The sequence below is a fragment of the Glycine max genome, chromosome 4, assembly GCF_000004515.6.
Source record: "Glycine max cultivar Williams 82 chromosome 4, Glycine_max_v4.0, whole genome shotgun sequence".
Taxonomy (NCBI): Eukaryota; Viridiplantae; Streptophyta; class Magnoliopsida; order Fabales; family Fabaceae; genus Glycine; species Glycine max.
This window is the reverse complement of record NC_016091.4, coordinates 49733556-49760837: the sequence shown is the minus strand read 5'-3', so window position 1 is coordinate 49760837 and position 27282 is coordinate 49733556. Positions and strand designations below refer to the sequence as shown.

General features: G+C 33.6%; 2 protein-coding genes and 1 pseudogene across 3 annotated transcripts; 2 read left to right on the top strand and 1 right to left on the bottom strand.

Annotated features, from left to right (window-relative positions):
• The first annotated feature begins 9780 nt into the window (after positions 1–9780).
• On the top strand, positions 9781–11504 carry LOC100816261 (pentatricopeptide repeat-containing protein At3g21470-like; annotated as a pseudogene).
• Positions 11505–12059: 555 nt separating this feature from the next.
• LOC100785447 (psbP domain-containing protein 4, chloroplastic) lies at positions 12060–14334 on the bottom strand. Its single transcript, XM_003523355.5, has 5 exons — positions 13805–14334; positions 13156–13259; positions 12812–12923; positions 12429–12656; positions 12060–12303 (listed from the first exon to the last, which is right to left on the bottom strand). The coding sequence occupies exons 1-5, from the start codon at positions 14097–14099 to the stop codon at positions 12239–12241; spliced, it is 804 nt and encodes a 267-aa protein (XP_003523403.1). The 5' UTR covers positions 14100–14334; the 3' UTR covers positions 12060–12238.
• A 2459-nt stretch (positions 14335–16793) lies between these two features.
• Positions 16794–26076, top strand: LOC100784916 (putative transcription elongation factor SPT5 homolog 1). 2 transcript variants are annotated; one of them, XM_006578880.3, is made up of 23 exons: positions 16794–16933; positions 17032–17476; positions 20484–20722; positions 20810–20956; positions 21053–21211; positions 21290–21373; positions 21494–21564; positions 21661–22015; positions 22138–22293; positions 22396–22493; positions 22588–22636; positions 22720–22872; positions 22955–23098; positions 23188–23278; positions 23392–23550; positions 23631–23676; positions 23747–23841; positions 23954–24032; positions 24380–24434; positions 24523–24637; positions 24727–24870; positions 25530–25627; positions 25778–26076. In XM_006578880.3, the coding sequence occupies exons 2-23, from the start codon at positions 17107–17109 to the stop codon at positions 26021–26023; spliced, it is 3153 nt and encodes a 1050-aa protein (XP_006578943.1). In that variant the 5' UTR covers positions 16794–16933; positions 17032–17106; the 3' UTR covers positions 26024–26076. The 2 variants fall into 2 exon arrangements, with proteins under 2 accessions (XP_006578943.1, XP_003523402.1); XM_003523354.5 differs by having other exon boundaries at positions 16798–17476.
• The last annotated feature ends 1206 nt before the right edge of the window (positions 26077–27282 follow it).

The following is a 27282-nucleotide window of genomic DNA, read 5'->3' as shown; positions in this document are numbered from 1 at the left end:
AGTTCTTTAGACATTACAATTTCTCAATGTATAACCCCTAAAATCATATGTATAGATGACCAAATCACACAATAAAGATAAAGAGCAGAAAAAAGACAATAGAAATTAAAATTACATTAATAGATAAGAAGAACAGTTACATTACAAGGGTTTTGACTGCTAAGCTCCAACAGAGGGAGTTGTCTCTCACAGCCATGAAAGATTTTACACTTCATAGGGTAATAGAAGAATGGGATGGATGACTAATAGCAAGAAAAATGGGAAATGGATAAGAGAGAGGATTTCTCTTAAGGGATAAGCTCAGGCTTTGGATCGCTCAAAGACTTGGTATGTCTTTTCCTTTTGCTTCCTCTTTCTTATATAGGCTCTAGATAACTTAATTTTCATGCTGATTTCGCGCTTAGCGCAGACTTTCGCGTTAAGCGCGCCTTTGGATTTCATTGTGAGTTTTTCGCACGGGCATGCGCTAAGCGAGCTGTCTACTTCTTCAAGGTTTTTTCTTTCACTTTTTGTCTAAATTTTCCTTCAAAGTACCCGAATTTTTCTTCTCTTAACTTCTGCTAATAAAAAATAGTAAAGATGTTAATTTTTTCATTATTTCATTGAAAGCAATAATAAAGAAAAAATTATACTCATTTATTAACTAAAATTGATTATCAAATTAACTCATATTTGACCGTTATCACACATGATACAAATATGATAAATATTTTTATATAAATCAATAATAAAGAATACAAACATTGCACAATAAAAAAAATGCGTACAGAGGAGCGCCCAAAGGAATAAGATAGATACCTAGTATTCTCTTTTCTTTATTTTTTTTTAATTCACCTAAGAAGTAAACTTCTAATTTCACAAAGACTCTTGTCGGTTTTGGACATTAGCAATTGCTTCACTTTTTATTTTATTTTATTATATCATTAGTATGAAATATCGGTTTTATAATATCTATGTTGAAAATTTTATTTGATTATTTTTTTGAGATTTTTTCTCTTAATTATATATTTTTTCATGCACAAAATTCAAATTTATAATCTTACATAAAGACATCAAATGTAATATTAGTCGGAATAACAATTTGTTGGACCAATTGGTTAGTCTTTAGTTTAGGAGCCTTTTGGCGCATCCAAACATCATGCATGTGATCCATTTCATGTGCAATGAGAAAGAGGAGACAGAAAGAAACAATGGAGCTAGTTAACCTTTATTTTCATATGGGGCCATTATTCAAATCGAAAACCTAACCAAATTATTGAATCATGCATGCGTAGTGTAAGTATGAAAGGTAGGATTAAAGGAATGCCCTTCAGAGGACGGCTCTTGCTAAATATTAGTATGTATGTGGCTGGAAAAAGTGCAACGCTTAGAAAGTAGGTTTCCTCCAACTTCTGTTTGGCCACATACAAACAAGTTTCCAGAAATTAATCAAAGGAAAAATGTTAAATATACATTTTAAAGAGTTACTGTTTGTTGGATAGTTTAATTTGACATTGTTTCACATAAAAAAAAGTGAATAGTTATGTCTGAATAAAATTTGAAGATAAAAGTCTTCTTTTGTTTCTCAATGGTTGTTTCTCATGAGCTTATTATCCTCAATTTGAAGATGAAAGTCTTCTTTTGGAATACTAGGTCTTGTCCGCAGGTCTGCATGACGGACAAATTTCTTTTTTTCTTTCTAAAATTATAATAAGGATGAAAATATGTAGTTTAAATCTTTAGAACAAATCCATATGTTCTGAATAAACCTAAAATAAAATAGATGTATGCAGGGATCAGTCGTTTCAAGAAATTCTTCCTAAATATATAATACACATGGCATTCTATTTTATTTTAAAATTGGTAAATTTTATATTTTATATATATGATATGTTAAAAAACATGTTAATAAAAAAAATGCCTTCAATAAAAACAAAATCCAAAAATATAATTCACCTGTGTATAGGCAGAAGAAGCTAAGAAGAGGAATAAAGAAAAAAAATATAAAAAAATATTAAATATAGAGAGAAATAGAAATGTGAGATGAAACTGATATGGAAAAGAAATTCACTCTTGTGGAAATAAAGATAAAAATAAATTTAAAAATAAAGATGAAAAAAATAAGATTAAAAGAGATAAAGGGGTTATGTAAAACTCCAAAAACAATCTCTTATCGGAGAAAAATTTCTTAAAATGCTCTCATTAAAAAAGTAACTCCTAAAAGCGTTCTCCTTCAAGATGAGAGTTTAGATTTATAACATAAGCGTAAGTCATTTTTTTAATTATTAATATATTAATTATGTTCAATAATTATTATACCACCTAATTAATCAATGAACATTATATTGAACTTGTATTCTAAATTACCCGTGATAAGTTTGGTATCCAATTTATGCTAAATGAGAGGTATTTCCTTCATACTATAAGTTTAATTTGTAAGAAATTTATAATCTTAGGTCATGGTATAAATATGAATGATAACGGGTAAATATGAATTATTTTTTATAATAAAAATATATTAAAAATATCTTTAAAAATATTCATTTAGCTGTAGTTATTTTTGGCTTAAATGTTAAGAATTGATATTTTCTTATTTATGTCTTGCAGATATATAGAGGAGTTAAAAGCAAAAAAGATCCAAAAAATATCAAAAATATAAATAAAGAAAAATTTTGACATCAGACCCAAGTCCACTTCAATAAAAAGGGAGTCAAACCCAAGTCCACTTCAACAGTTATAAAAAGGGGGTCAAGCTAAAAAGACTCAGAACTCTTTAGTGACTATATCCTAAATCCCCTTTCTTTCATCAGTTTCTAAATCCTTTTTTATGTGTAAGACCATTTATAGTTATGAGAGACTTAGTTAGGTCTTACATGCATCAGTTTTAGGAGATGTCTTAATAAAATCATTGCTAGAGTGATTGCATTGTGCCAATGCATCAAAGCAAACATCTAAAATTATAACTTCATCTATTTTATTTATTGAGTCTTTGCAAAGGAGGGACAAGTATTCTATGTGGGTAAGAAAAAATTCACCAAATTAATAGAGAAAAATCTAAAATAATACATCTTAAGCAAAAGCAAATAAAGTAGATTAGCTCTCAACATTATCACATGAATTTATCTTTCTTTATCTTCATCTTCATCTTTTATTTTTCTTATCTTATCTTCTATTTTTTATCTTTATCATCTTTTAATTTAAATCTTTTATCTTTTCTATCTTCTATTTTTATCTTTAAATCTTTATTTTATCTCTTATATTTCTTTATTTGTTATTTTAAATTTCTTATTTCTTGTTTGTAAATTAGGTTTGCATCAATTTTAAGTTCAAAGTCCATGTGATTTCGACATTCAGACTTCCTAGTAATTTATTATTTATGACAAATTTAGTGTACTTGTCAACAAGTTAACAATAAATAAATTATTATTCATGATTCAGTAAGTGAAAAACATATATCTTGTAATCATTGCTATCAAGTTTTATATCATATGTTCTCTCACATGTAAAAATAGAGAATAGATCAGTATTTATATATAAAGAAATATCTTCAAACTTTTGACTTGTTTGAAATGTATGAATCAATGGAACATAAAAAATAATTTATATGCAAAATCAGATACCCTTCCACCTTATTACCAATACCATAATAACTCATTAGTTTCTCCATTAAGAACAATAAAATGTTTATAATAATTATTGTAACAACTAGTTTACTTTTTTGTAATAATTCTTCATTATCAAGCAATTAACTATGATAATTGGTAATCAAATCAATTCATGAGCCATAAAATATTTTTCAATATACTTAACTAATTAATACATAGTTTTTGACAGAAACAATCATAACTGAAGGTAGTTTTTCTCCCATTGTAGTACTCGACCAAACTATTCATCCAAGTCTTTATGCAAAAAGAGAGTGATCAATTTTTTAGGTCAAGTACACATATTTCATTATATAATTTCTTTTGTATTAACTTGCCATAATCTTGTGTGTATTCGATGCTTGTGTGTATGAGGTCATGAAATTAAGCATGTGCCTCCTGCTTTGGGATAGAAAGAAGACGAAAAAATTAATAAATGTAATAAGTAATCTTATGAGAGATAGGAAAAAAGAACTAAAATAAAATTAAAATAAAGCAACTATATTTATAATAATATTTTTGTGATATATTTTTATCCGTAAAAATCGAATACAACATTCATCATATTCAATCAATAAAGCTATACCACCTCATTAATAACCCTTTCGTTTAATGCTAATTAGGGGTGGGAATAAGCCAAACCGGCCTACAGGGACCTACGACCTGACCTACATAAAGTCTGGCCTGAACTGAACTATTTAATTAAAAGGTTAGGCTCAGACTTTATTAAAAGCTTATTAAATTAAATAGACCTGACTTAAACTTATTAGAAAGCCTTATAAACCTGATAGGCCGACATATATATATATATATATATATATATATATATATATATATATATATATTATTTTTTGGATACAATTAATATTTTTTTTGAAACTATCAAACTTTGATTATTCTATTCATATAATCAAGGACTTTAATTACAATTTAGGTGTGAGTCATGTGTCTTTTTATATTCTTTATTATTTTGATTTACTTTTATTTTTCTTTAACTTTCCTATTAAGTTTCTACTCCATAGAATATATTAAATATTTATTGTGAAAAGAAGACTTTTAAAAAGGTTATCAGACCAAGTTAGACCAAACTTTTAAAAAGACCAAATCGAACCAAAATAAAAACCTTTAATAGATCTCAAAGATTCATTGTAAGCTAGGCTCATGCCTTTCAAAGTCTATTCTGACCTATTTCCACCCTGATGCTAATTGCCTTTATCCAGCAGCTTATTGTTGAAAATTCGGGTATATGTGATAGAAGTCTTGCTTTGGTTTGGAATTAGTTGTGGTCATCCACTTATATATTGTAATTAGCTTTAACTACATTGCCCTGTACACGGGTCAACTATGCAGTCCGCAAGAACACGCTGCAAGAAAAATATATATTTTATCTTTCAAGAGGGCAAAATGATGCGCATCGATTTCTTAAGAGAAGCAGGATTAAAAGTAAAGAAAATGTAAGTATGTAACAATAACATTTAGTTATAGTTGTGTCAGACCGATAAACCAGAACAAAATTGGTATAGATTTCTTTTTTATGATTATTTACTTTACTAAATAAGATTCTAATAATGAAGTTTCACTTACATAGTCTTCCAACACGAGAGATTAATATAGCCTTCTGATTTTTGCTGTTTCAGTTGTAATTACCACATTTGAGTTAAAAACTTGTGCCTGGACACTCATTGTCAGAAGGACTAGAACACTAGAAGAAAGCCGTGTACGTAAATGAAGTTTTGCAAAAAAGAGTAACATTACCGATTCAATAACATTAGACTGCATCATGTTCTTAAGGCACCTAAATAGTATAAATCTCAAACTGAGCAACGGACCAATAACCTAACTACCACCAAATTGTGGAGCCATCAGACAATAAGAGACTAATTAATTTTGGATTAAGCATAATTTGGTGATGAACAAATTAATGTTGCCAACCTTCCCCTCAAGAGTTTTGGTTTCTTTTCTAGCTAGCTTTTATGTTTCCACAGAAAGTGACGAGACTTTTATGTCTACACGTCTTTTATGCTCCACGTTAAAACCTTGGATTTTTATTATTTAAAACTTTCCAAAACAAAGTGTTTTCCGCAGTTTCTGGTTTCTTTTGGGTTTACCTTATTGAAGAACTTCACAAGAGCAAATAACCAAATTAAATTTTAAAGTCCAAATGAGGTATTTAGTGTTTTCTTTTCTTTTTTTTTTTATTTTCATCTTTTATCTTTTAAAAAATCATATTATTCCTTTATTTTTTTAAATTGATTCTTTCGTTCATTGTAAATTAATATCATTAATAATTTAAAAATATTGGCGGCTAAATGCCGCCACAAAATGTGTTTCTCAATTATACCCTTCCACCTCTTCTTCTCAATGTGGGTGGGATTTTTCAAGAGGAAGTCCTGGGTTAAGGTTTTGAGGATGTTCAAAGGGGTCACGCCCTCCACGGTTCGAACGTGGCGTTCATGTGGTGGTCCTACAACATCATCACCATCTTCGGTGAAACCATTACCGGGATGAAGTGCAAAGGCATTTTCCCGGCAGGGGCAGTGGGGAAGTCGATGTCCGCGACGAGCTACAACATCACTAGATGACATCTTCTTGGCATCGGAGGAGGAATGCTAAGGTCGTCGACGACGTCTTATTGGGAATCTTCTCGACGTTGTCAATGAGCGACCACGAAGTCCTTCGCAGATCTGTCACAGCGTAGTGCGGATTTGTGGTGTGGAACATGGATTTGTCACGACATCAAGATTCCAAGGTCCGTTTTCACGGTTTTCAGGCCCCTTTAATTGCGTCATGACTTCGATCTCGCCAACTCCGGCAGATTTGCGATTGTATTTACAGTATGCAACTTTGGCTTTGCCATGGTTTATGATTGTTGTTGATCTCTATATAATGTGCATTTCATTGATTGTTTTTGTATACGAAGAGGGAGTAGAAGTGAAGGGAGAAGAAGATATGTATATTTGATCAACAATATTAGTTTTAGATTGAGGAGAGGACTATTTTGAATCAAATTAAAAATGTAAAAAAGATAAAGAATTAAACTGGAAAAAAAAAATAAAAAGATAAGAAACTAAATAGTTTATTTGGCCAAATTTAAAAATCCATGAGAAGAAGTTTTCGTGGAAATCATGCCTCTTGGATGCGATTAAACTAGGATCCTTTCCTAAGGTGAGGAGCGGGTAGATATGTTCCCTATAGCCTATATGACTAAGCTTTTTTATGCATCATTTTCACTTTCTCAATGAATTTGAGATACAATTAAGTTCTAAAAGTATCACATCGCTATATAGTTTCAAGCATCATTCTCACTTTCTCACCTCCTCTCTTCTTCTCTGTATCCATCCTTTTTTCACTCTTTAAATATGCTGGCCATTGAACTTGTTTTTGGAGGAAGTGTCATACACATGTACAATATCATTTTTTTATTTATCACTCCATCATTATAACATGTAATAAATGATATGCAGAACGGAAATTGACATGACAACAAAAATGTTGTACAAACTGTTGTATGAATTGTTATACATATAACATTTCTTTTTTTAGAGCAGTCCATGACTTAAATCCTATCAATACCTTCTCTTAGGATCTTCCATCGGCATGTTACCAAGTATTCCTTAATTTAAATGGTTAATTTTTTTTACTAGGACTTGTAAAGCTTCTACTTGAGCCTCAAGCTGACAGAAAATAACCATTGAACTCAGAATTTTAAGCCATTCATTGTGTTTGAAGGGTCAACGAAATAGCCATATAAAGTATCATCCTACTACCCCACATTGATCTCGTCAGTTAATTAAGGTCTTATTTTTTTGGAAACTGTATAGGGAAGACTATTTTCCTCACATGTATTGACCTCTTCACGTATCCAACAATGATTGGTTATGTATTTGCTCTCATCTTTATTGAAAGCAATATGCACTTCATAAGGTAAACCCACAAAATGGGAATCATTGCCTTAAGATAGAACATGATCGAGAATTTAAAACACATCCCATCACTAGATTCCGTAATTTGTACCATTGCTGGTACGTGTTCCTCCAAAATTAGTTGATTTTTTAAAAAGGAGTTTACAGTTTACCCATTACCAACAGTTAAATCCACATTAAGGACAGATGTTCATTGTGGACTCGTAAGGAATTTCTTTTAGTCTTTACCACCCGAAATTCCTGATCATTTCGACGACATAAAAGGTTTATTAAATAGATAGAGAACCAGAATATTGCTTTCATTAAGGCAGTGAAAAACATAAAAGCAAGAATTTAGGAAGAATAAGGATATATATTGGTAGAATAGGAGCACTTTACATGCTAGGTGAATATTTGTGGCCAATTCGTGCTTATAATTTGCGTTGTCAATAATATATTTGTGAAAGTATTCATATTAGCAATTACGGATAGCAGTTGTTAAATGTCGATTTGATATGAATTTTAGGTTGCCATGATGCCATCCCAACAATGTTAGTTGGATTTGATGCCCGAGTCGACTTAACGATATATCATGATGTAATAGACATGGTGATAATACTGATGCATTATTGAAAGAAGAAAAGACTAAGGATAATGGCTTCTAGAAGAATCAAACTTCATCCTTTTCAGTAGGTAGAAATTAATTGTTTGCTTCTGAGAAGTATATACAGAAATAGGCCCGTTTTTCACAACATACAAAAGTTTTTGAAACAAAGAAGAAAGGGGCTTTAGTGTTTGGTCATATTTTGAAGAGAGTTGTTCTCGAAGAAGGATGAAGTAGAAACCAAATAAAAGGAAAGGCTCAATTCTTCTGTTGATTTCTGCTCCTATACAAATAGCTTTCCCGCAAGACAGACACAGATAATAATCCTTGCTAAAGACTAGACCTTTAACCAAAATAACACAAACTCAAACTTCAACTAAAATGTCCTCTCTTCTCTTCCTTTCCTTCTCTTCTCTGTTTCTTGGTTCAATTTTTTGCCCTTGCCAGTTCTGTAACTTCGACGTATTTAAAAAGTTCATGTTGTAACTTCGATGTATTTAAAAAGTTCATGTTGTATCCTGAGGGGACTTGCATGAAATATCATGGATGAGTCTTTTAAGATAGTAATCTACAAGTGCCAGGAGGTCATTCTTTATTATCTTCAACATTGTTTCCAACAATAAGAATGACTTCTTGAGACATAACAAGTAATTCATTTATTTTCAAGCCAACCCATTTATTATCTATTATTTGATTGATTTATCCTTTATATTGGAATGGGTGAAGAGTCAAATGATTTGCCAATTTCTCTCGGGTGGCTGAATCAAGATAATTTTGAATAAGAGTTTTTGATTTTTATTCATCTTTGGCTGTAATAATATCTTGAGGTTTGCAACGATAACTTGATATATTTACTATATGACCATTAACTAAAACATGTTTATGGTTAATTAATTGGCGTGCTTGAGGAATAGTCGCAGCCTTACCCAACCAAAAAAGTATATTATCCAAGCGCATTTCAAGTAGTTGTAATAAAATCTGACTAATTGATCTTTTAGCTTTTTCGGTGATATGAACGTATTTAAGCAATTGTCATTCTGTAAGACCATAATGAAAATGCAAATTTTGTTTTTCTTTTAAATGAATAAGATATTGAGATTTTTCTACTGGAGTGCGATTGATTTCTAAGTTCACTTTTGAGTGTTGGCCTTACGAGCACTATGCTAAAGAATTTATCTTCAGTATTTACACGCAAGTCTCCCAAGATGCAACAATAACTTCTTAGATTGGCTGAGACTACAAAATTGACAAGGACAAAAACTTAAACCCAGAAACAAAAATAAAACTAAAGGAAGAGAAGAGAGGATTTTTCTGTGTTAAAACTGAGTCTGAAAGTATTTACATAATAAGAGAGGTGCACGAAAATCGTCAAAAAAAAATCCCATGATTTTAGTGGTTGGACCGTATCAAAATCAGTCACATTTAAACTAAGGATTTTCCAGTAAGCTTTTTGAATTTTAAATTCATAATAACCTTATTAAATCAAAAGAAAATTTTGTAGGCTCATTACCGCATGCACCAGGGGGGTGCAAATCATCAAATTTGAAGTTGATATATAAACACTTGAAAGAAAAAACTATTCTAGGCAACGTGAGACTTTGCCTTTTTGAATACTCATCAAAATACAACAAAATATCACAAGTGATTTTCCTATAATTTTTTGGTTTACTCGTGTTCACAAATGAATGACAGATGGTCCTTTCCTCGTGCATTTTTTTTTCTTAATATATATGTTTCTCTGAAGTATCTAATTTGATTTAGAAGCAGTTGAGTTGATGAGAACAGAGAAGCTTCATCATGAAGTTGAACTTTATATCCGGTTGGTCTTTGGTTTTGATCAGTTAACTCCTGTAACCTTATACATTTGAAACCTTGGCCTTGATATAAGTGTAACCCAATAGCAAGACTGCCCCAACTTTGGGCTTGATATTCTACCTATGCTACCAATTGTTTAGCTACTCTCAAATTTCGAAGTTAGAACCTCATGTATACTGTCCAAACTTCCACCATTAAATCGACCACAGTGGGTTATCACAAGCTAGTATGTGCCTTATTAAGAAAATTGGCAATTAAAAGACTAAAGCAATTACTCGTTATTGTTAAATTTAAAATGCTATATGTTAATGCTTCGATCCTACTAGACTACCATTCAAGTTCGTGACAGTTGAACAACCCAAACCGCAAATAACCAGGCATGCCTTGAAGACTTGAAGTGTAATTGCAAACACATACCAACAATATATTCAAATCACCAAAACTCCTGAATCAAAATTTATAGTTGAACATGCCAACACGCCAAATTGCGTGAAACCATAATGAGGCTGTGATGGCTGATGGGTATGCCAGAATAGGGGAGATGGAAGCAGCCAGGGAGGTCTTTGAGATGATACCTGAAAGGAATTGCTTTGTGTGGTCATCTACGATTAATGGGTACTTCAAGAAGGGCAATGTCACTGAGGCTGAGGCTGTTTTTTGACTGGGTTCCGGTTCGGAATTTGGAGATTTGGAATTCCATGATTGCTGGCTATGTCCAGAATGGATTCGGTGAGAAAGCACTGCAAGCTTTTGAGGGAATGGGAGCTGAAGGGTTTGAGCCTGATGAGTTTACTGCAGTTAGTGTTTTATCTGCGTGTGCTCAGCTGGGGAACCTGGATGTTGGTAAGCAAATCCATCACATGATAGAACATAAAGGGATAGTTGTGAACCCGTTTGTATTGAGTGGATTGGTTGACATGTATGCCAAATGTGGTGACTTGGTCAATGCAATGTTGGTATTCGAAGGGTTCCCTGAGAAGAACATATTCTGCTGGAATGCTATGATTTCGGGCTTTGCCATCAATGGAAAATGCAAAGAGGCTCTTGAGTTTTTTGGCAGGATGGAAGAATCAAATATAAGGCCTGATGGTATCACCTTTCTTACCATGCTTTCCGCTTGTGCTCATGGGGGTTTGGTCAGTGAAGCTTTGGAAGTAATATCTAAAATGGAGGGATATAGAATTGAAATTGGAATCAAGCATTATGGATGCATGGTTGACCTTATTGGGCAGAGCAGGGAGATTAAAAGAGGCTTATGACTTGATAGTGAGAATGGCAATGAAACCTAACGACACAGTTTTTGGGGGAATGCTTGGAGCATGCCGGATTCATTCTGATATGAAGATGGCAGAACAAGTAATGAAGTTGATCTGTGAAGACCCTGTTACTGGTGCTAGTTCTCACAATGTGCTTTTGTCAAATATCTATGCAGCTTCTGAAAAATGGGAGAAAGCTGAAAGGATGAAGAGCATAGATGGAGGGTCTCAGAGGATACCCGGATGTAGTTCAATAATCTTCAGTGACTTTTGTGGATTTAAGTGCACAAGTCCCACATTAAAATGAATGGGCTAGGTTCAATCTGAAAAGAAATACCTCTGTCAAATAAAAAAAGAAGAAAAAGAGAAATACCAAAAGAAACACTGCTCTATACACGAAATAGTCTAACGGCGACAAAGACTGGGCTTTTATCATAATTGCAGTAACTGTGAGCCCCACGCCAAGACCAATGCATGGCTGCAGCCTCCATTATGGGGTAATATTCCAACAGTTTTTGATTAGCAAAGCCATTTTGATTTGTGATTCTGATCAAAGAGTTGTCTGAGTAAAGGGCAAGGAAGTGTGGTTTGAAGCCACATGCAAAGTATTGAAAGCTAGTGAAGGTTGACTTAATCGGTAGGATCTAATGAAGTCTTGAGTTCATTTTCTGACTTCATTGATGGATCAGTTAAGTACCATGATAAGCCTTTTCTGAGACCTGTGGCAATGCCCTGACTTGGGAATAGAACAAACCCTCTTCACCTAAAATTTAAATTGTCAGATATTATGTAACCAAGCTTCTTAATTATCACTATAAAATTTCATAGCATTTGATGTGTACTTAGAACGTAGAACAGCAACTTTGAAATATAACACGACTGGTTTGGTATATTGAAGGTACAAAGATTTTGCCTATATGATCTCTTGATTCACATAAATCCCAGTCAGACAAAGTAGTGGGAAACAACCTCTTTGTTGTACTACACTACAAATATAGAAAGCTGCATTTCAATTAGCTCTGGGTTCACAGAAGATTTTAGTTATACAACCCGGAAAGATTCAGCTATCTTCTTCAAATCATTGTAGTGTCTCTTCCACTGAAGACCTGCAATTAAGACAACATTAGATTATTTTCTGTTAGTTCTTATAGCTTCTTTGTATACTTTCTAGCTGTTCAGACTTGATGTTGTGAAACAGTGAAACTATTTAGAAGAGGATAAATAGCTATACCGCTGCCTGTTACTCCAAACAAATATAAGCGGTTGCCAGCTGCAGTGGCAGTAATGAAAATATGGGGAGGCTCTAGCTCAAACTGGTAGTAAGTTCTTCCTTCATGTTCTGCTGCACTAACGCTCAGAACCTTCCCTTCTACATTTTCCCCAATCATTTCTGGACCAAATGCATTGATCACTTTCTCTGGAGGTCCAATTTTTTCTATTGTAGCATTGTCACCAAGATCTGTATAGATGTATAGTAAAAAAGTTATCATATAAAACAAGTAATAAATGGAAGTTACACCTAGAAGTTTCATTGTTCTTTCTGTTTCAACTTTATTCTCCTTGTCTCTAGAAAGCTAAGATGGAGAAAGAAAATGGGGCAAACTCAATACTCACCATCGGAGAATCTAAGAACAGGAGCAACAATGACAAACAAACGTCCTTCCTTAGAGCTGGCAAATCTCAAATCTATCTCTGTGCCACCAAGATCTGCTATTGATACTGGTACCTGTTAAGCAGATGCATCCTGGATGAAGTATACACAAGCAAGCAAGCAGAAGGACAAAAAAAGAGAGAAAATGTCCTCTAGGTGAAGAAATGTGAGAACATATCTTTCAGATTAAAGATAAGTAAATTGCTCACCCAAAACGAGACAAATAGGAGTTATTTCATTAGTCTTTTCCACTGTATACTTAAAAACTTTTTTCCAACTTTAACTAGAAGAGATCATTAAGCATCACCTCTTCCCATTCTTCAGGCACTCTGAAGCTGTATGGAATAATAGGACTCCATCCAACACCATGTCCTCCTGACTTCTCATCCGGCCTGCGATAGGTCCTCCAACCTGTCTGATCAAATACTTGCCTACATTATGTCACTTTCATTAAAGATCTTGATCCTCTCTATTAACAAAACTGACACTCCAACAAACTAACATTTGTCGATTAAAAAAAACATTTAAAATCTATAACAGAAGAGACAATTGGAATTCAAACTTCAAAACATGTATGAACTCAACTTAAGAATTAACACGTGCATTAACTCAACAAATGGAAGAAAATTACTTTTTTCTTTCCTAGAATGAACATTTGGTAACTGATAGACCAGTGTTTGACCAAATAGCAAATTCTTTAAACTAAACAACCTTACGTTTATTTTTCACAACAAATTTTGACACTTTACATCCACGGCATCCTTCATCATGCAACCGTTAGTGCATGCATTTCCTTTATCACGGCTTCCATGTGAAAATTCTCTTTCTTATGGTTTTTATTCACGTTTGTCTGTCATGTATTGTTACATTACAAAATCATTTACTTTGCGACAACACAGTCTACAGTAAAGAATAAACATAATTTTTTCACATTCGAAATTCCAAAATGAACGAACCTTGTTCATCTGGCTCGGACAGGCCAGGAATTCTCCCTGCTAGAAGGCCTTGTTTCACCACAGCCAAACTCTCACCCGGGAAAGACAACAAGGAAACCCCAGAAGCCAAAATTGTTCTTCTGTTCACCAACAAAGAGGAACACTTGTCACTTTCTATGCTGATATCTTTTGAGGCTGAAGCAGCTACAGTTCTTAGAGTTCCATTTTGAAGTGTCTGTGAAGAGGGTGAGATAATATGCATGTGCTGAGGATTCCTCCAGCAAAGCACACTGGTCGTGGACAAGGCTGATGCCATGTCCTCGAAGGTTTATGTGCTTATTGATTACTTTATTATGCGAGAAAAGAAGAACAGAATTGGTCACCTCAGAATAGAGTGCAGAAAATCATGGAAGCTGATGTCTGGTGGAAAGATTAATGTAGAAGTTGAGGTCCCAATAAGGTTGCCGAGCTCTAAGAATCTTGTGGACACGGTGCTATTGTGCTTCATGAAGATCGAACATTTGTTCCTTCTCGGCTAACACAAGTATCTATTTCTGGCCTTACACGTGTCACTCTTACAATATATAAAAAGGAATTGAAGTAATATAATATATATTGTGTGTGTGTGTGATGATAGAAGCTACATTTGATTAATTATTTCTTAACATTCACACTTATATATTAAATATAATTTCCATGAGATTTCCTCTTTTTACATTTGATATCTCCTCATTTTTATTACATTTGAGTCCCTAAAGTGATCGGTGTAACACCTTTTACGCTTAAGAGGAAGAGTAAGTATAACCAAAATAAAACTCAAAAATTAAGAAATGTTTTGTAGGATTTAAAAGTAGAAGGATAGACTTCAGAGATTTTGTGTGATTTACTATAAATTTAAGTGATTACTTTAAAAAAACAATAGTATATGATATTTTAATTTTAAAATTAATATGTATACTTTCCAAAATTAAAATATTTTTTTAATGTATACATTTTATATTTTATTAAAATTAATTATATATATTCCTTTATAATTTTTAATAATTTTAATATATATTTATCCAATACATAAGATACTTACCAAATTTATTGTTGAAGATCATGAATGAATGACTATGGACAAAGTATTATAGTATTCATTTTCATGCCTACGTTAAAACATTAAAACACATGTATCCAACCTTATATCTATGAGTGTGGCAATCCTCATTCATGTCTTTTATATATATATATATATATATATATATATATATATATATATATATATATATATATATTTATATTTTATCGCACCTTACTTAAAGTATAAAATCAATAAAACAAAATATTAATTATAAAAATTACTACATTTTTTATTGCAAAAGTCATTCTTAAATCATCTAAACATAATCATACTATATTAGAAGCTTTTTAGTGGGTGTAGTAATATAATACTTGTACATGCATTCATCCCAATCAAATTTTCTGAGTAAAATTCCCTAAACCTATCCCCATTAAATGAATATTTATCTAACTGGGTATCCGTAGGATTAGGGTAAAATTATCATCCTTATTCATTAAACTGATTTTAACAATTTGGTGTGAAGTTGGATTAATTTCAACTAATCATGACACCTTTTTTAATTAGTGGTTGGTAAAGTAGGATAATATTTCTGTTTCAAACATAATTTATTTAGTTTATGGTTCATATAGATTGCGAGTCTTATAAAATACAATTCTTTTAGAATTTAGATTTTTTGTTGCTTGATTTGCGTAATGCATAAACTTAATAGATATAACATATTACATAGTCTAATGTGCATATAATTGAACCTAACTTGAAAAATAGATTCAAGGTTGGAGATCTTAAAATTGACAAGCATAGAGCATGTGCATTCATTGAGAACCCTAAGCATAGTGCACAAGTGCTTAGTGACACTGCCTAAGAAATTTGGGTGCTTGTGTTTTAAAGCCATGACATGTTGCCAAGGAATTGGGGCGAGATTCTAAGAAAAGTTTAACATTGAATGGTTGTGTTTTAAGTGAGGTTAGAGAGACTAGAGTATGAAGTTAGAGTTGTGAAGCATGAGTTACATGTCGTTTTGTGTGTAATTTTTATGTCATGAGTCTTTTTACTTTGTGTTGACCTTGTGTAATCAAGAGTTCTAGTTTCAAGGTAATTCCTAAAGTTTTATCCCTTTAAAGCAAAGGTGTTTGTAATTTTTCTTGACCTTGAATAAAGTTGGTGATGACTTCATTCTTTTGTCATTTATGGGAGTTCATAGGGCAACACTGTAACTTGATTATTGAACCATGACCCTTAACTAGTGATTTCATTGACATTATAACCTTTTGGTGAAAGAAGAAAAAAGTAGACACTTGAGCCTCTTAGGGAGAGAAGAGAAAGGTAAACATTTAAATCAATATGAAAAGCTAATTTTGTCATATGATTATTTAATACTTCAAAATAGGATTGACCTTAGAGGCTAGAATGTCATTGATAATATGCACCGCAGACATGTTTGTTGTCTTCTTCTCATTGAGGTATGCTAAACTTTGATAATCATAAATATTGGTCAATTTAATTTGTAAAATAAAAAAAACATTTTAATCCTTAAAATAAAACTACTCAACTCAGTAACAATCATTTTATTTTCTGATTTTGCTTGCTAAGTGATAATGATTTAACCCTTAAAATATAAAAAAAAGTTGATCAACATCAATAATAATTTGAGAAATTATAATGGCATTTTTATGATTCAAAGAAATAAATCCACTCTTATTCACAACCAGATGCGCGATTAACTAATGTGAAAAAGCTTCAATTTAATTAATAGTCTGGAATTTAAAATTTGGATCTTGAATTGAATTTTGTATATATAATTTATTTATAAAATAAAAAATACTCATATTCACAATTTTATAAACTAAACTCTAATTTATTTATTTTTTGTTGCAAATGCATGACTTGAAATATGAATAGTAAATTATTTTTATTGATTATATTTTGGTGTTTAATCTAATTTCTTAATGCTAGAGTAGAACTAGAATGGCCCAGGTCAAGGCATCGTCTCTTTTCCTCGTAATTGAGAGACATTAGAGCTACAGAAAGAAACCGTGAAAGGGGAGTCACGTCCAAGTTTTACAGCTGATATAACATTTTTTTTTCATGTACAGATAATAAATAACTCGTTATTATTATATTATTTTTACGGGCTCCGTTGGTAACTTGGGTGTGTGTTGATGTTACCATAACTCTGTTGTTGTAGGCTTTGCACGCATAGCATTAGCAGCAGCAACACCAACACTCGCATTCGAGAAAGCCTAGGGTTTGCGTTTGCGGCATGAGTCGCCGTGGCATGGACGACGACGACGAGGAGGAATACGAGGAGCAGGACGAGCAGGTCGCCGACTTCGACGAGGAGGAGGACGAGCAGGTCGCCGACTTCGTCGAGGAGGAGGAGGAGGGCAGCCACCGAGGACGCGGCGGCGGTGGCGGCAGGAAGAGGGGAAGATCTGGCTTTATCGATGACGACGCCGAGGAGGTCGACGAGGACGAGGAGGAGGAGGACGACGATGACGAGGATTTCGATGGCCGGGGTGGCGGTGGCGGTCGGAGGCGCCAGTACAAGAAGGTTTCCGCCTCTAATTTCTTCGATGAAGAGGCCGTGGTGGATAGTGATGAGGAAGAGGAGGAAGAAGAGGGAGAAGACGGTGCGTTTTTTTCTCTCTCTCACATTGTTTAGTTTGCGATTTGATTATATTGGAAATTGAAATCAATCGGATTAGATATGAATGGTGGATGGATGAAATTAGGGTTGGAGCTGCGGATTTAGGGTTTGTTTTCTCTTTCAATTAAATGGCGTGAAAAGCTTATTAGCTGGTTGTGGTTGATTTGAATCTAGATTAGATGTGGTATACAATCCTTGCTTGCGGAGGTTTTTTTTTTTTTTTTTTTTTTTATCTTTTTTAACCGACTGTGTCTGTATATGAATATCGTTTTTTTTTTTTTTTTATATTTTGGATTACCTTGGGTGTGTTGTTGATTATGCAAGAGTATCCTGCAATTGTAATTTGTGGGATGCTCTTTTGTTTTATTGTCATGGCTCTGGTGGGAGTGGAATTTGACATTGGCAGCCATACAAGTTACAGTTGCAGCCATTGCAGGCTAATGTAATCTGTACTAACTGTAATATGGTTGTGACATTTTTCTTATTGTTAACGGGAAGGACTTCTTTGTTATTTGAGGTGATGTGATACTAGTGATAATTATGAATATGAAGTCATGTCTTCTAGTCTGTTTTATGGACCCATTTAATTTGTCTTGGTCTTATTAAGTTGATGTTTCAGTAATATTCTGGTACTTCTTGTGCTGGGCTTTTCAAATAGATAAGACACTTTAAAATATTGGAATTACAAAATTGAAACTCTTTTTTTTCCCAGAGGCTACACTGATGCAATTGAGGATCAATTTTGTGATTTATGTTTGTGATTTTGATAAAACAACAACTTTGAACTGTAAACATATATTGAAACAAGCTGAAATTACACGCTACATCAATGGTATTCTCTGTTCTCAAACTCACATGCAGAACGTCATAACTGCATTTTCAAACACCGTTCCTAAAATGAAGATTAAGAAAATGCACTACAAAGCATAACTATTATATGGCTAACCACCATTCACTAGGAAGCATAATAGCATAACTGCCTTTTGACCACACCTCCTGGAATAAACATTCCAAATAGAATATTTTGGAGCATGATCCATGCATCTAAACCAAACACAAACCCATTAATCTCGGATCCAGTAGTCAGTTTCCATCAGATTGATTATATGCTATTTGATTCATTGAAATTTTGGTGTGCCCAGAGTATCAATTTCTCAAGAATCTTGATGCATGGTTTAAATTTTTCTGTTGGAAAATTTCCACTTAGTGGCTTGGTGGTGTTTTAGAAATGAGACTACCAGCTGCAACAGTAGCATTGGGTGGCGAGCATCAATGTCAGTGATGACTGTTGTATAAATAGGGTAGCCGTAAACTTGTTATCTGACAGAAATTGGGAGAATAGTGGGGGTGATGTGATGCAATAGAATCAAGGACCATTGTTGATGCTTGATAAGGATGGCAAGACAATTGCAGTGGCAATTGTGGGTGTTGTCGTGATTATTGCCGTGGAGGTGGCAACAACTGTAATGGTAGAAGGTAGAGGTGGGATAAGTGCATACACTTATCAAATTTTTTTGTATGGTGAGAATCTAAAGAACCATTTAGTATGGGCGAGAGTTTCCCTTTCCCATATTGTTAAATTGATATTCAGTACCTGTTTGAAATCCTGAATTAAAATAAGAATCATTACACACCTGGGAAATCTTTTAAAATCTCTGATTCAAAAATAATTACATAGAAATCATTTGTCTTCAGAAAATTTCACAGGGGAGGTCATCGTAATTTCAAAAATTAGAAGGGATTGTCATAGGCTTTAAGTGTACAGCTACAATAACATAAACAGCAGTAGCCTTTTTCCACCATGTGGGATTGGCTGCTTGGATCAAACAATGCCATAATGTTTACTCTAAATCATGTCTATCAACAAACCATTTTTGTTACATTGCTGTTAAGTCCCAATCCCAATGTATAGAAATGTTATATATTACAGAAAACAGCACGTAATTTCTTTCTTCTTGAATCTTGATGTAGATTCATTGTTATTATTTTTGTTATTGTCAGTGTTAGGATGCAATTATGCAAATTGGTTCTGGTTCTCAAATTCCTCCCCTTTTTAAAGCAAGGACTGTTATATTTCCTTTAGGTTACTTTTTCTGATTGGTTGTGGGGGCTTGCTGTGGTTAATTTTATATTGATTTGGTGTTTGATGAGCTACTTGCTGTGAGAAAACTAATGGTTATTGAACTTTGAAACCAAAAAAAAAAATTATGTGGTAGTCAGTAAATCAAGTATGTCTATGTGTCTCAAAAGCATTTCTGTGTGATCTAGCATTTTAAGTGGTAGTTGTACTCTAGGTCTTCTGAGTGTTTTTTTTAAACAGCATAGAGTTTTCAAAGACACTTTTTCCTGAGTGTTTATAAACAGCATAATGATTGTCTCATCTGGTTACCCTATCTTTCTTTTTTTCAAGATGACTGAAATCATGGCCTATTGACTAGGGGCTTGCTTGATTCTATTGTTATTATTTTTGAGAACTATTTCTCAGAATAAAATATCAAGGCATTTTTTTTGGAATTGTGTTTTGACTATAAGTTTTGCAAGCTTGGCAATGTTTTAACAGCAGTGGTGGTTTGATGTGAGTTGAAAATCTCTGAAAACATGTTAAAGAAAACAATTTTTTAAAAACATTTTTCTACTCAACCAACAGATTTTGGATGACAAGTTTTTAAAAAAAATAAAATGAAATAAAACTAAAAATCCAAACAGATTTATGTGTTTTATTTTTTTAAAAGCAGGCTATAGAAATTAAAGTGTTTTCATGAATGCACTTTAATTTCATGTGTATATGTATGCATGTATATTTTATTGTGATGCTAGATTTTTCTTTCATCTGTGACTGAATTTTGGGGAAGGATTGAACTTTGTGTGTTTCTACTGTTATGCACATGTTGAGCAGTCTTTATAAATTTGTTGTCTCAGGCCCTCAGTTACTATGTGTAAAATACATCCATTATTTATGTAGATAAGTTAACAACTGTTGAAACATGCAGACTTCATTGTTGAGGGTGGATCTGATCTGCCGGAAGAAGATGATGGGAGAAGGATGCGTAGTAGCCGTATGCTGCCACATCACCAAGAGGATCATGAAGATCTTGAAGCTATGGCCAGAAGCATCCAGGAACGTTATGGAAGGCGCCTAACAGATTACGATGAAGAAACGACAGATGTGGAGCAACAAGCTCTTTTGCCATCTGTGAGAGATCCAAAGCTGTGGATGGTCAAATGTGCAGTATGTTCCTATCTGTATTGTGATGATTTCCTTTTTCTTTCAAGGATATAGAAGCAATGTTTTATATTCTTTGTTTTTGTTCATTAGATTGGTCGTGAGAGAGAAACAGCTGTTTGCCTCATGCAAAAGTACATAGATAAGGGGTCTGAGTTGCAAATAAGATCAGCTATTGCTCTCGATCATCTCAAAAACTATATATACGTGGAAGCAGATAAAGAAGCCCATGTCAGAGAGGTATTGTCATGTAAAATGTTTGTTCATAAATAACACGGGTCTTTATGGATTAAATTGTGTGTGCATATGTGTTTAAAATTTTGCGTTTGTTTTCAGGCTTGCAAAGGTCTGCGCAATATATTTGGCCAAAAAATAACACTTGTTCCAATCAGAGAAATGACTGATGTTTTGTCTGTTGAAAGTAAAGCTATTGATCTTGCTAGAGATACTTGGGTCAGATTGAAGATCGGGACATATAAAGGGGACCTTGCCAAAGTATGCATCACATTCTAGAAATTTCATGATACCATCCATTTTGTTTTCTTTATTTACTATCAAATATCTCTTCTATAGGTAGTGGATGTTGATAACGTGCGGCAGAGGGTTACTGTCAAATTAATTCCAAGGATAGACTTACAGGCTCTTGCAAACAAATTGGTACGAAATGTTGCAGTTTTTTTGTAAATTCATGCATTTTATTTGACCAATGTTTAACTTAATTGAAAGTTTAAATAGCCTGAGTCTGTACTTTTTTTACAAATCACTTGTGTCATGCAGGAAGGTAGAGAAGTTGTGAAAAAGAAGGCTTTTGTTCCTCCTCCTCGTTTTATGAATGTTGATGAAGCAAGGTATTGCTGGTTCTCTCCATTCTGTTACTGAAATGTCTTCTGTTTCTTGGAAACTTTTCAGTTCCTGGGCTGAATAAATTTATGCTTTCTATTCAGGGAACTGCATATCCGTGTGGAGCATAGACGCGATGCCTATGGGGAACGATTTGATGCAATTGGAGGCATGATGTTCAAAGATGGATTCTTATACAAAACTGTATCGATAAAATCCATTAGTGCTCAGAACATCAAACCTACTTTTGATGAGCTTGAAAAATTTCGTAAACCAGGCGAAAGTGGAGATGGTGACGTAGCTAGTCTGTCAACTTTGTTTGCAAACAGGAAGAAAGGCCATTTTATGAAAGGAGATGCTGTTATTGTTGTTAAGGGTGATTTAAAGAACTTGAAGGGGAAGGTGGAGAAAGTTGATGAAGATAATGTTCATATAAGACCAGAAATGGAGGATCTTCCAGTAAGTATGAATGGATAATTAACTGGTTTTATTCCGTGTATAGTCTGCCAGTTTTGCATGTTGATGATTAATAATAAATTGATTTCATGATGGTCTAATTATCTTTTTTCATTGTATGTCAGAAAACTATTGCTGTAAATGAAAAGGAACTTTGTAAATATTTTGAACCTGGAAACCACGTTAAGGTAGTTTCTGGTGCTCAAGAGGGGGCTACAGGCATGGTTGTGAAGGTCGAGCAGCATGTGTTGATCTTAATATCTGATACAACAAAAGAGCATGTGAGTTTTATGGTCTCTATATATATTTGCTGAAAGGCTTGTTAATTTCTGTTTTCTAATAATATTTAGTGCAGAAATAACATAAAAATATCCTCTCTTTAGATCCGTGTCTTTGCAGATGATGTTGTAGAAAGTTCAGAAGTAACCACTGGAGTTACAAGAATTGGGGACTATGAACTTCGTGATCTTGTATTGCTAGAGTAAGCCTTTTCTTGTGCCTGAGATTAGGCATAACACCTTGCCTCTGTGTGATATGGTTCAAAGTTTTCTCACTTCTAATTTAACATGGTGCAGTAATAATAGCTTTGGTGTGATAATACGTGTTGAAAGTGAGGCATTTCAGGTTCGTACCTTAAGGACTCAATTTGTTTTATTAAAATTTTGAGACGTTTGCCATTAAATTAATGCCTATTGCTTTTTTTTTAGGTTCTTAAGGGGATTCCTGACAGACCTGAAGTTGTGCTTGTTAAATTAAGAGAGATCAAATGTAAGATAGATAAGAAAATAAGTGTGCAGGATAGGTTTAAGAATACGGTATCGTCAAAGGATGTTGTGCGGATCATTGATGGTCCCTGCAAAGTGAGGTTTTTTCGTTCGGCTAGATTTATTTCTTGAAAGATATTATTGTTGATATTTATTTATCTGTTTATTTTTTGGTTAGGGAAAGCAAGGTCCTGTGGAGCACATATATAGAGGAATCTTGTTCATCTTTGATCGCCATCATCTTGAACATGCAGGCTTTATATGTGCTAAGGCCCAATCATGTGTAGTTGTGGGAGGTTCACGCTCCAGTGGTGACAGAAATGTAACCATTTCCTATTTTAATTTTTATGATTTTTTGTTTTTTATCTTCGTGACAATGTTTTTGCTTAATTTATTCCTTTCCTCCTTTAGGGGGATGCCTACTCAAGATTTGCCAGTCTTAGAAGTCCAAGTCGTATTCCACCGTCCCCGAGGAGGTTTTCTCGAGGAGGGCCAATGGATTGTATGTGTAAATTTTTCTGTGTATTATATGCTGGAACATTGAACCAGTCTATCATTTTGTTGTACCTTTTTTAAGAAACATTTCTGATGTTAATTTATTTGGATGTGGTATAGCTGGAGGGAGACATAGGGGTGGAAGGGGCCATGATAGTTTGGCTGGGACAACCGTTAAAGTACGCCAAGGTCCCTATAAAGGTTACCGTGGGCGTGTTATAGATGTTAAAGGCACAACAGTTCGTGTTGAGTTGGAATCCCAAATGAAGGTTGTGACAGGTATGTCTTCTTAGTGGTGCAAACACCTGTTTGCATGTATATTTCTGTATTTGCATGGTCTCTGACTTGGTGATTTGCAGTTGACCGGAACCATATATCTGACAATGTGGCTGTAACCCCATATCGGTAAGTTATTTGTTCATGTGATTTGGACTTGAAAGTTGTTCAACCGTCTGACTTTTATGTGTTCTTCCAGTGATACATCTCGCTATGGAATGGGAAGTGAAACACCAATGCATCCTTCTCGAACTCCCTTACATCCATATATGACTCCAATGAGAGATCCTGGAGGTTTGTTTGATTTTATTGTTATAGATTTTTTTATTTATTTTGGAGGATTAACACGTCTGATGTTTGACTGATTGTTATAACTACTAATTGTTAAATGTACTGCTATTTATAGCAACACCTATTCATGATGGAATGAGAACACCTATGCGTGACCCAGCATGGAATCCTTATACTCCAATGAGTCCTCCAAGGTTCGTCCAATCATCATTGTTCTTCGTTGAGCTAATATATAATACTCTCTTGTTTTGTTTTACATAGTTTCTGCTTTAATAAAAAGATTTCATCCTTCCAATTTGTATGCTGGGGCCCTTTTTAAATTTATTTATCCAACATGAAAAGGAAAAGATAGAATTAAATGTCTAAGTTAATCCACCTTCAAAAGGGCATCAATGTCCCAAACAGAAGCTACTAGAACTTGAGGTTTATAATGAATTTGTTAGTTAAAAGCATTTTTTCCTCTTTACGGTCTGTTGTACTGTTAGGTTTGTAGCATATGTGATGTTTGATGTATGAATTTTGATGGTGAAAATAAAATCAGGGATAACTGGGAAGATGGAAATCCAGGCTCTTGGGCAGCCAGTCCACAGTATCAGGTCAGGAGATTTAGCAAACTTGAGATACTCTGCAACTTCATATTAGGAACCATATTTTTATTGTCTTTTTCCTTTTTAATCATTTCAGCCTGGAAGCCCTCCTTCACGGCCATATGAAGCCCCAACTCCTGGTGCTGGTTGGGCTAGCACTCCTGGTGGAAATTATAGTGAAGCTGGAACACCGCGGGACAGTTCTGCCTATGGTAGCACTACCTCTTGTCCCTTCAAATCAATAGTATATTTTGTATTTTTAATTTTATGCTAATACTCTATTCTGGGGGTTGTTTTGCAGCCAATGCTCCAAGCCCATATTTACCATCAACACCTGGTGGACAGCCTATGACACCGAGTTCAGCATCTTATCTTCCTGGCACCCCTGGAGGACAGCCTATGACTCCAGGCACAGGTGGTATGGACATGATGTCTCCAGTTTTAGGTAACTTTGTTTTGTCAATCTATGACAGACAATTTTATTATCTACATTTTCTTGTTTTTTTTCTTTTTTTTTTTTTTTGGGGGGGGGGGGGGGGGGGGGGGTGCTTGTCTATTTGGTTACATAATCAAACTGCAACTTTGTGATGTACCTAATTCTCTTCATCTATGATTGTAAAGTAACTTATAAAGCATGGCCCTTGAAATGAAGGACGACTAGTGTTAGGCTTAGTGGTGTGTCTCATTGGTTTTCTTAATTATTATTCTACACTTGTTACATTGCATTTAATACGAAGATGATTATTACTCTGCGCTTAGTATTTGGTTTGCTACTTGTTTGTTTCCTCGTCTCATTTTATTACATACACTAGTCAAATATGGTCAATGATAGAGTGGCTATTCTGGTTCAAACATTATATCTCTTGCTATTCATTTTTGCAGATTTATTTATATGATTTTTAGTTCAAATGCCTTGAGTCTCACGTGTCTACCATGGAGACATCCCCATAAGGATAATTGTTAACACTTTTCACTTTTTTACAAAGCTTAATCCTGGATCTATTATGTGTACTACTGATTTGTTTTGATTGGATCATCAACAAAAAAATTGAAACGTATTTTTCTTACGTTTAGTTTGCCAATTTGGTGGTTTAATTTTTGCAGGTGGGGAAAACGAAGGGCCTTGGTTTATCCCAGATATATTGGTCAACGTACACAGGGCTGGAGAGGAATCTGTTGGAGTTATAAGAGAGGTTCTCCCGGTATGGTGACCTGACCTAGTAGCTCGCTTGTACATACATGTTCTTTTACATTTGTACGAGGGATCTTCAAGTTGAGACAAAATATGGCTGTTTTTTCGTTTCATTTGCTTGGTTTCTGTTTAATGACGTTGGCATTTTTTGTTTCTTCAGGATGGCTCTTACAGGGTAGCTCTTGGATCTAGTGGCAATGGTGAAGCGATTACAGCCCTTCCTAATGAAATGGAGGCTGTGGTACCAAGAAAATCAGACAAAATAAAGATTATGGGTGGGGCATTGCGTGGTGCCACCGGCAAATTGATTGGTGTAGATGGTACTGATGGAATTGTAAAGGTAGATGACACATTGGATGTGAAGATTTTAGACTTAGTTATTTTGGCAAAATTAGCTCAACCATGATATAAGCTTTATGTAGAGAAATTACTTTAATGCCATATCTTTTCTTGTGTCAACTGTTGCTAGCGGTTTTGCCTCTCTGTCTTTCTCTCTATAATACGCTCCCTGCATACCTTTGTCCTCCCAAGTGACAAGTTCCAACTGCAGATAAATATTTGCTTCTAACAAATACCCCTATAAATTATTGTTTTCCTTACATTAGGGTAACCCATAAGAATAGGGATGGAATCTTTGAGATTAAAGTTGTTACCCTCACAAATATGGAAGTGAGCATGGTTACTTTTTTTTTTTTTTTTAAATGTGGACATGAAGATGAGTACCGTAGCATTCTCTACCCAAATTCTATTCACTGTCATCCTTAGTCCTAACATTACATACTTTTTTTCCCCCTTCAAATGATAAAAGTGTGATCAAGATTTTTTTTGTACAACAATTATTCAAGAACCACCATATCTTAGTATCATAATGTTTCGTAAACAACGAAATTAGAAGTGTATTTTTAGTAAGCGTGTAAAACATATAAGCACAATTTCATTTAGTGTTACTCATTCCGTCTTATGTGTTCGTGTGTATATATGGATTTTTATTTCGATTCTAAATGTTTTTTTTTCCAAAATTAAGAACATATTAGGTTTTTTAACATTTTTCTTTACTAGTATCTCACATAAATACTTGAATGAATTTATAATTATGTTTTATTTTTAATAATTTTTTTGTTGAAAATAATTAGTCACTATACTATTTGTTATTAATGTAATTAATTTAAAGCTAACTTAAAGACATCTTATTTTTAATGTTGATACAATGAAATACCATCCTAATACAAAATGAGGGTTTTTCATATGCTTGTTTCAATTTGATGATTATAATAATTGATTCATTTTTTTTTGTGTTTTTTCACTCATTTAAATAAATGAAAATAAATTTTTACTTATTTATTTAAATACTTTCTATTTTTATCCTAATACAAAATGATGGTTTTTCATATGCTTGTTTCAATTTGATGATTATAATAATTGATTCATTTTTTGTGTGTTTTCGCTCATTTAAATAAATGAAAATAAATTTTTGCTTATTTATTTAAGTACTTTCTATTTTTATTTATTATTCTTTATTTCCCAATTGCTTATCTTTATCAATACAAAACATAATAATATGTTAAGTTGAATAGAAATAAAACAAAGAGAAATTTTATTTGATTGAAGAGAATATAAATAGAAAAGAAAATATTAACGTGTCAAAATAAAAATTTAAAATTGTTC

Bases quoted from the DNA above. Each gene is read 5' to 3' on its own strand.
- LOC100785447 (XM_003523355.5), bottom strand. From the start codon at position 14,099: ATGGCATCAGCCTTGTCCACGACCAGTGTGCTTTGCTGGAGGAATCCT. The intron at 13,260-13,804 runs GTTCGTTCATTT...TTGATCAGACAG, and splicing joins GTCCGAGCCAGATGAACAAG to GTTGGAGGACCTATCGCAGG. The intron at 12,657-12,811 runs GTGAGTATTGAG...ACATCTATACAG, and splicing joins TGTTCTTAGATTCTCCGATG to ATCTTGGTGACAATGCTACA.
- LOC100784916 (XM_006578880.3), top strand. From the start codon at position 17,107: ATGAGTCGCCGTGGCATGGACGACGACGACGAGGAGGAATACGAGGAG. The intron at 21,374-21,493 runs GTACGAAATGTT...TGTGTCATGCAG, and splicing joins AGGCTCTTGCAAACAAATTG to GAAGGTAGAGAAGTTGTGAA. The intron at 23,279-23,391 runs GTATGTGTAAAT...GATGTGGTATAG, and splicing joins TCGAGGAGGGCCAATGGATT to CTGGAGGGAGACATAGGGGT.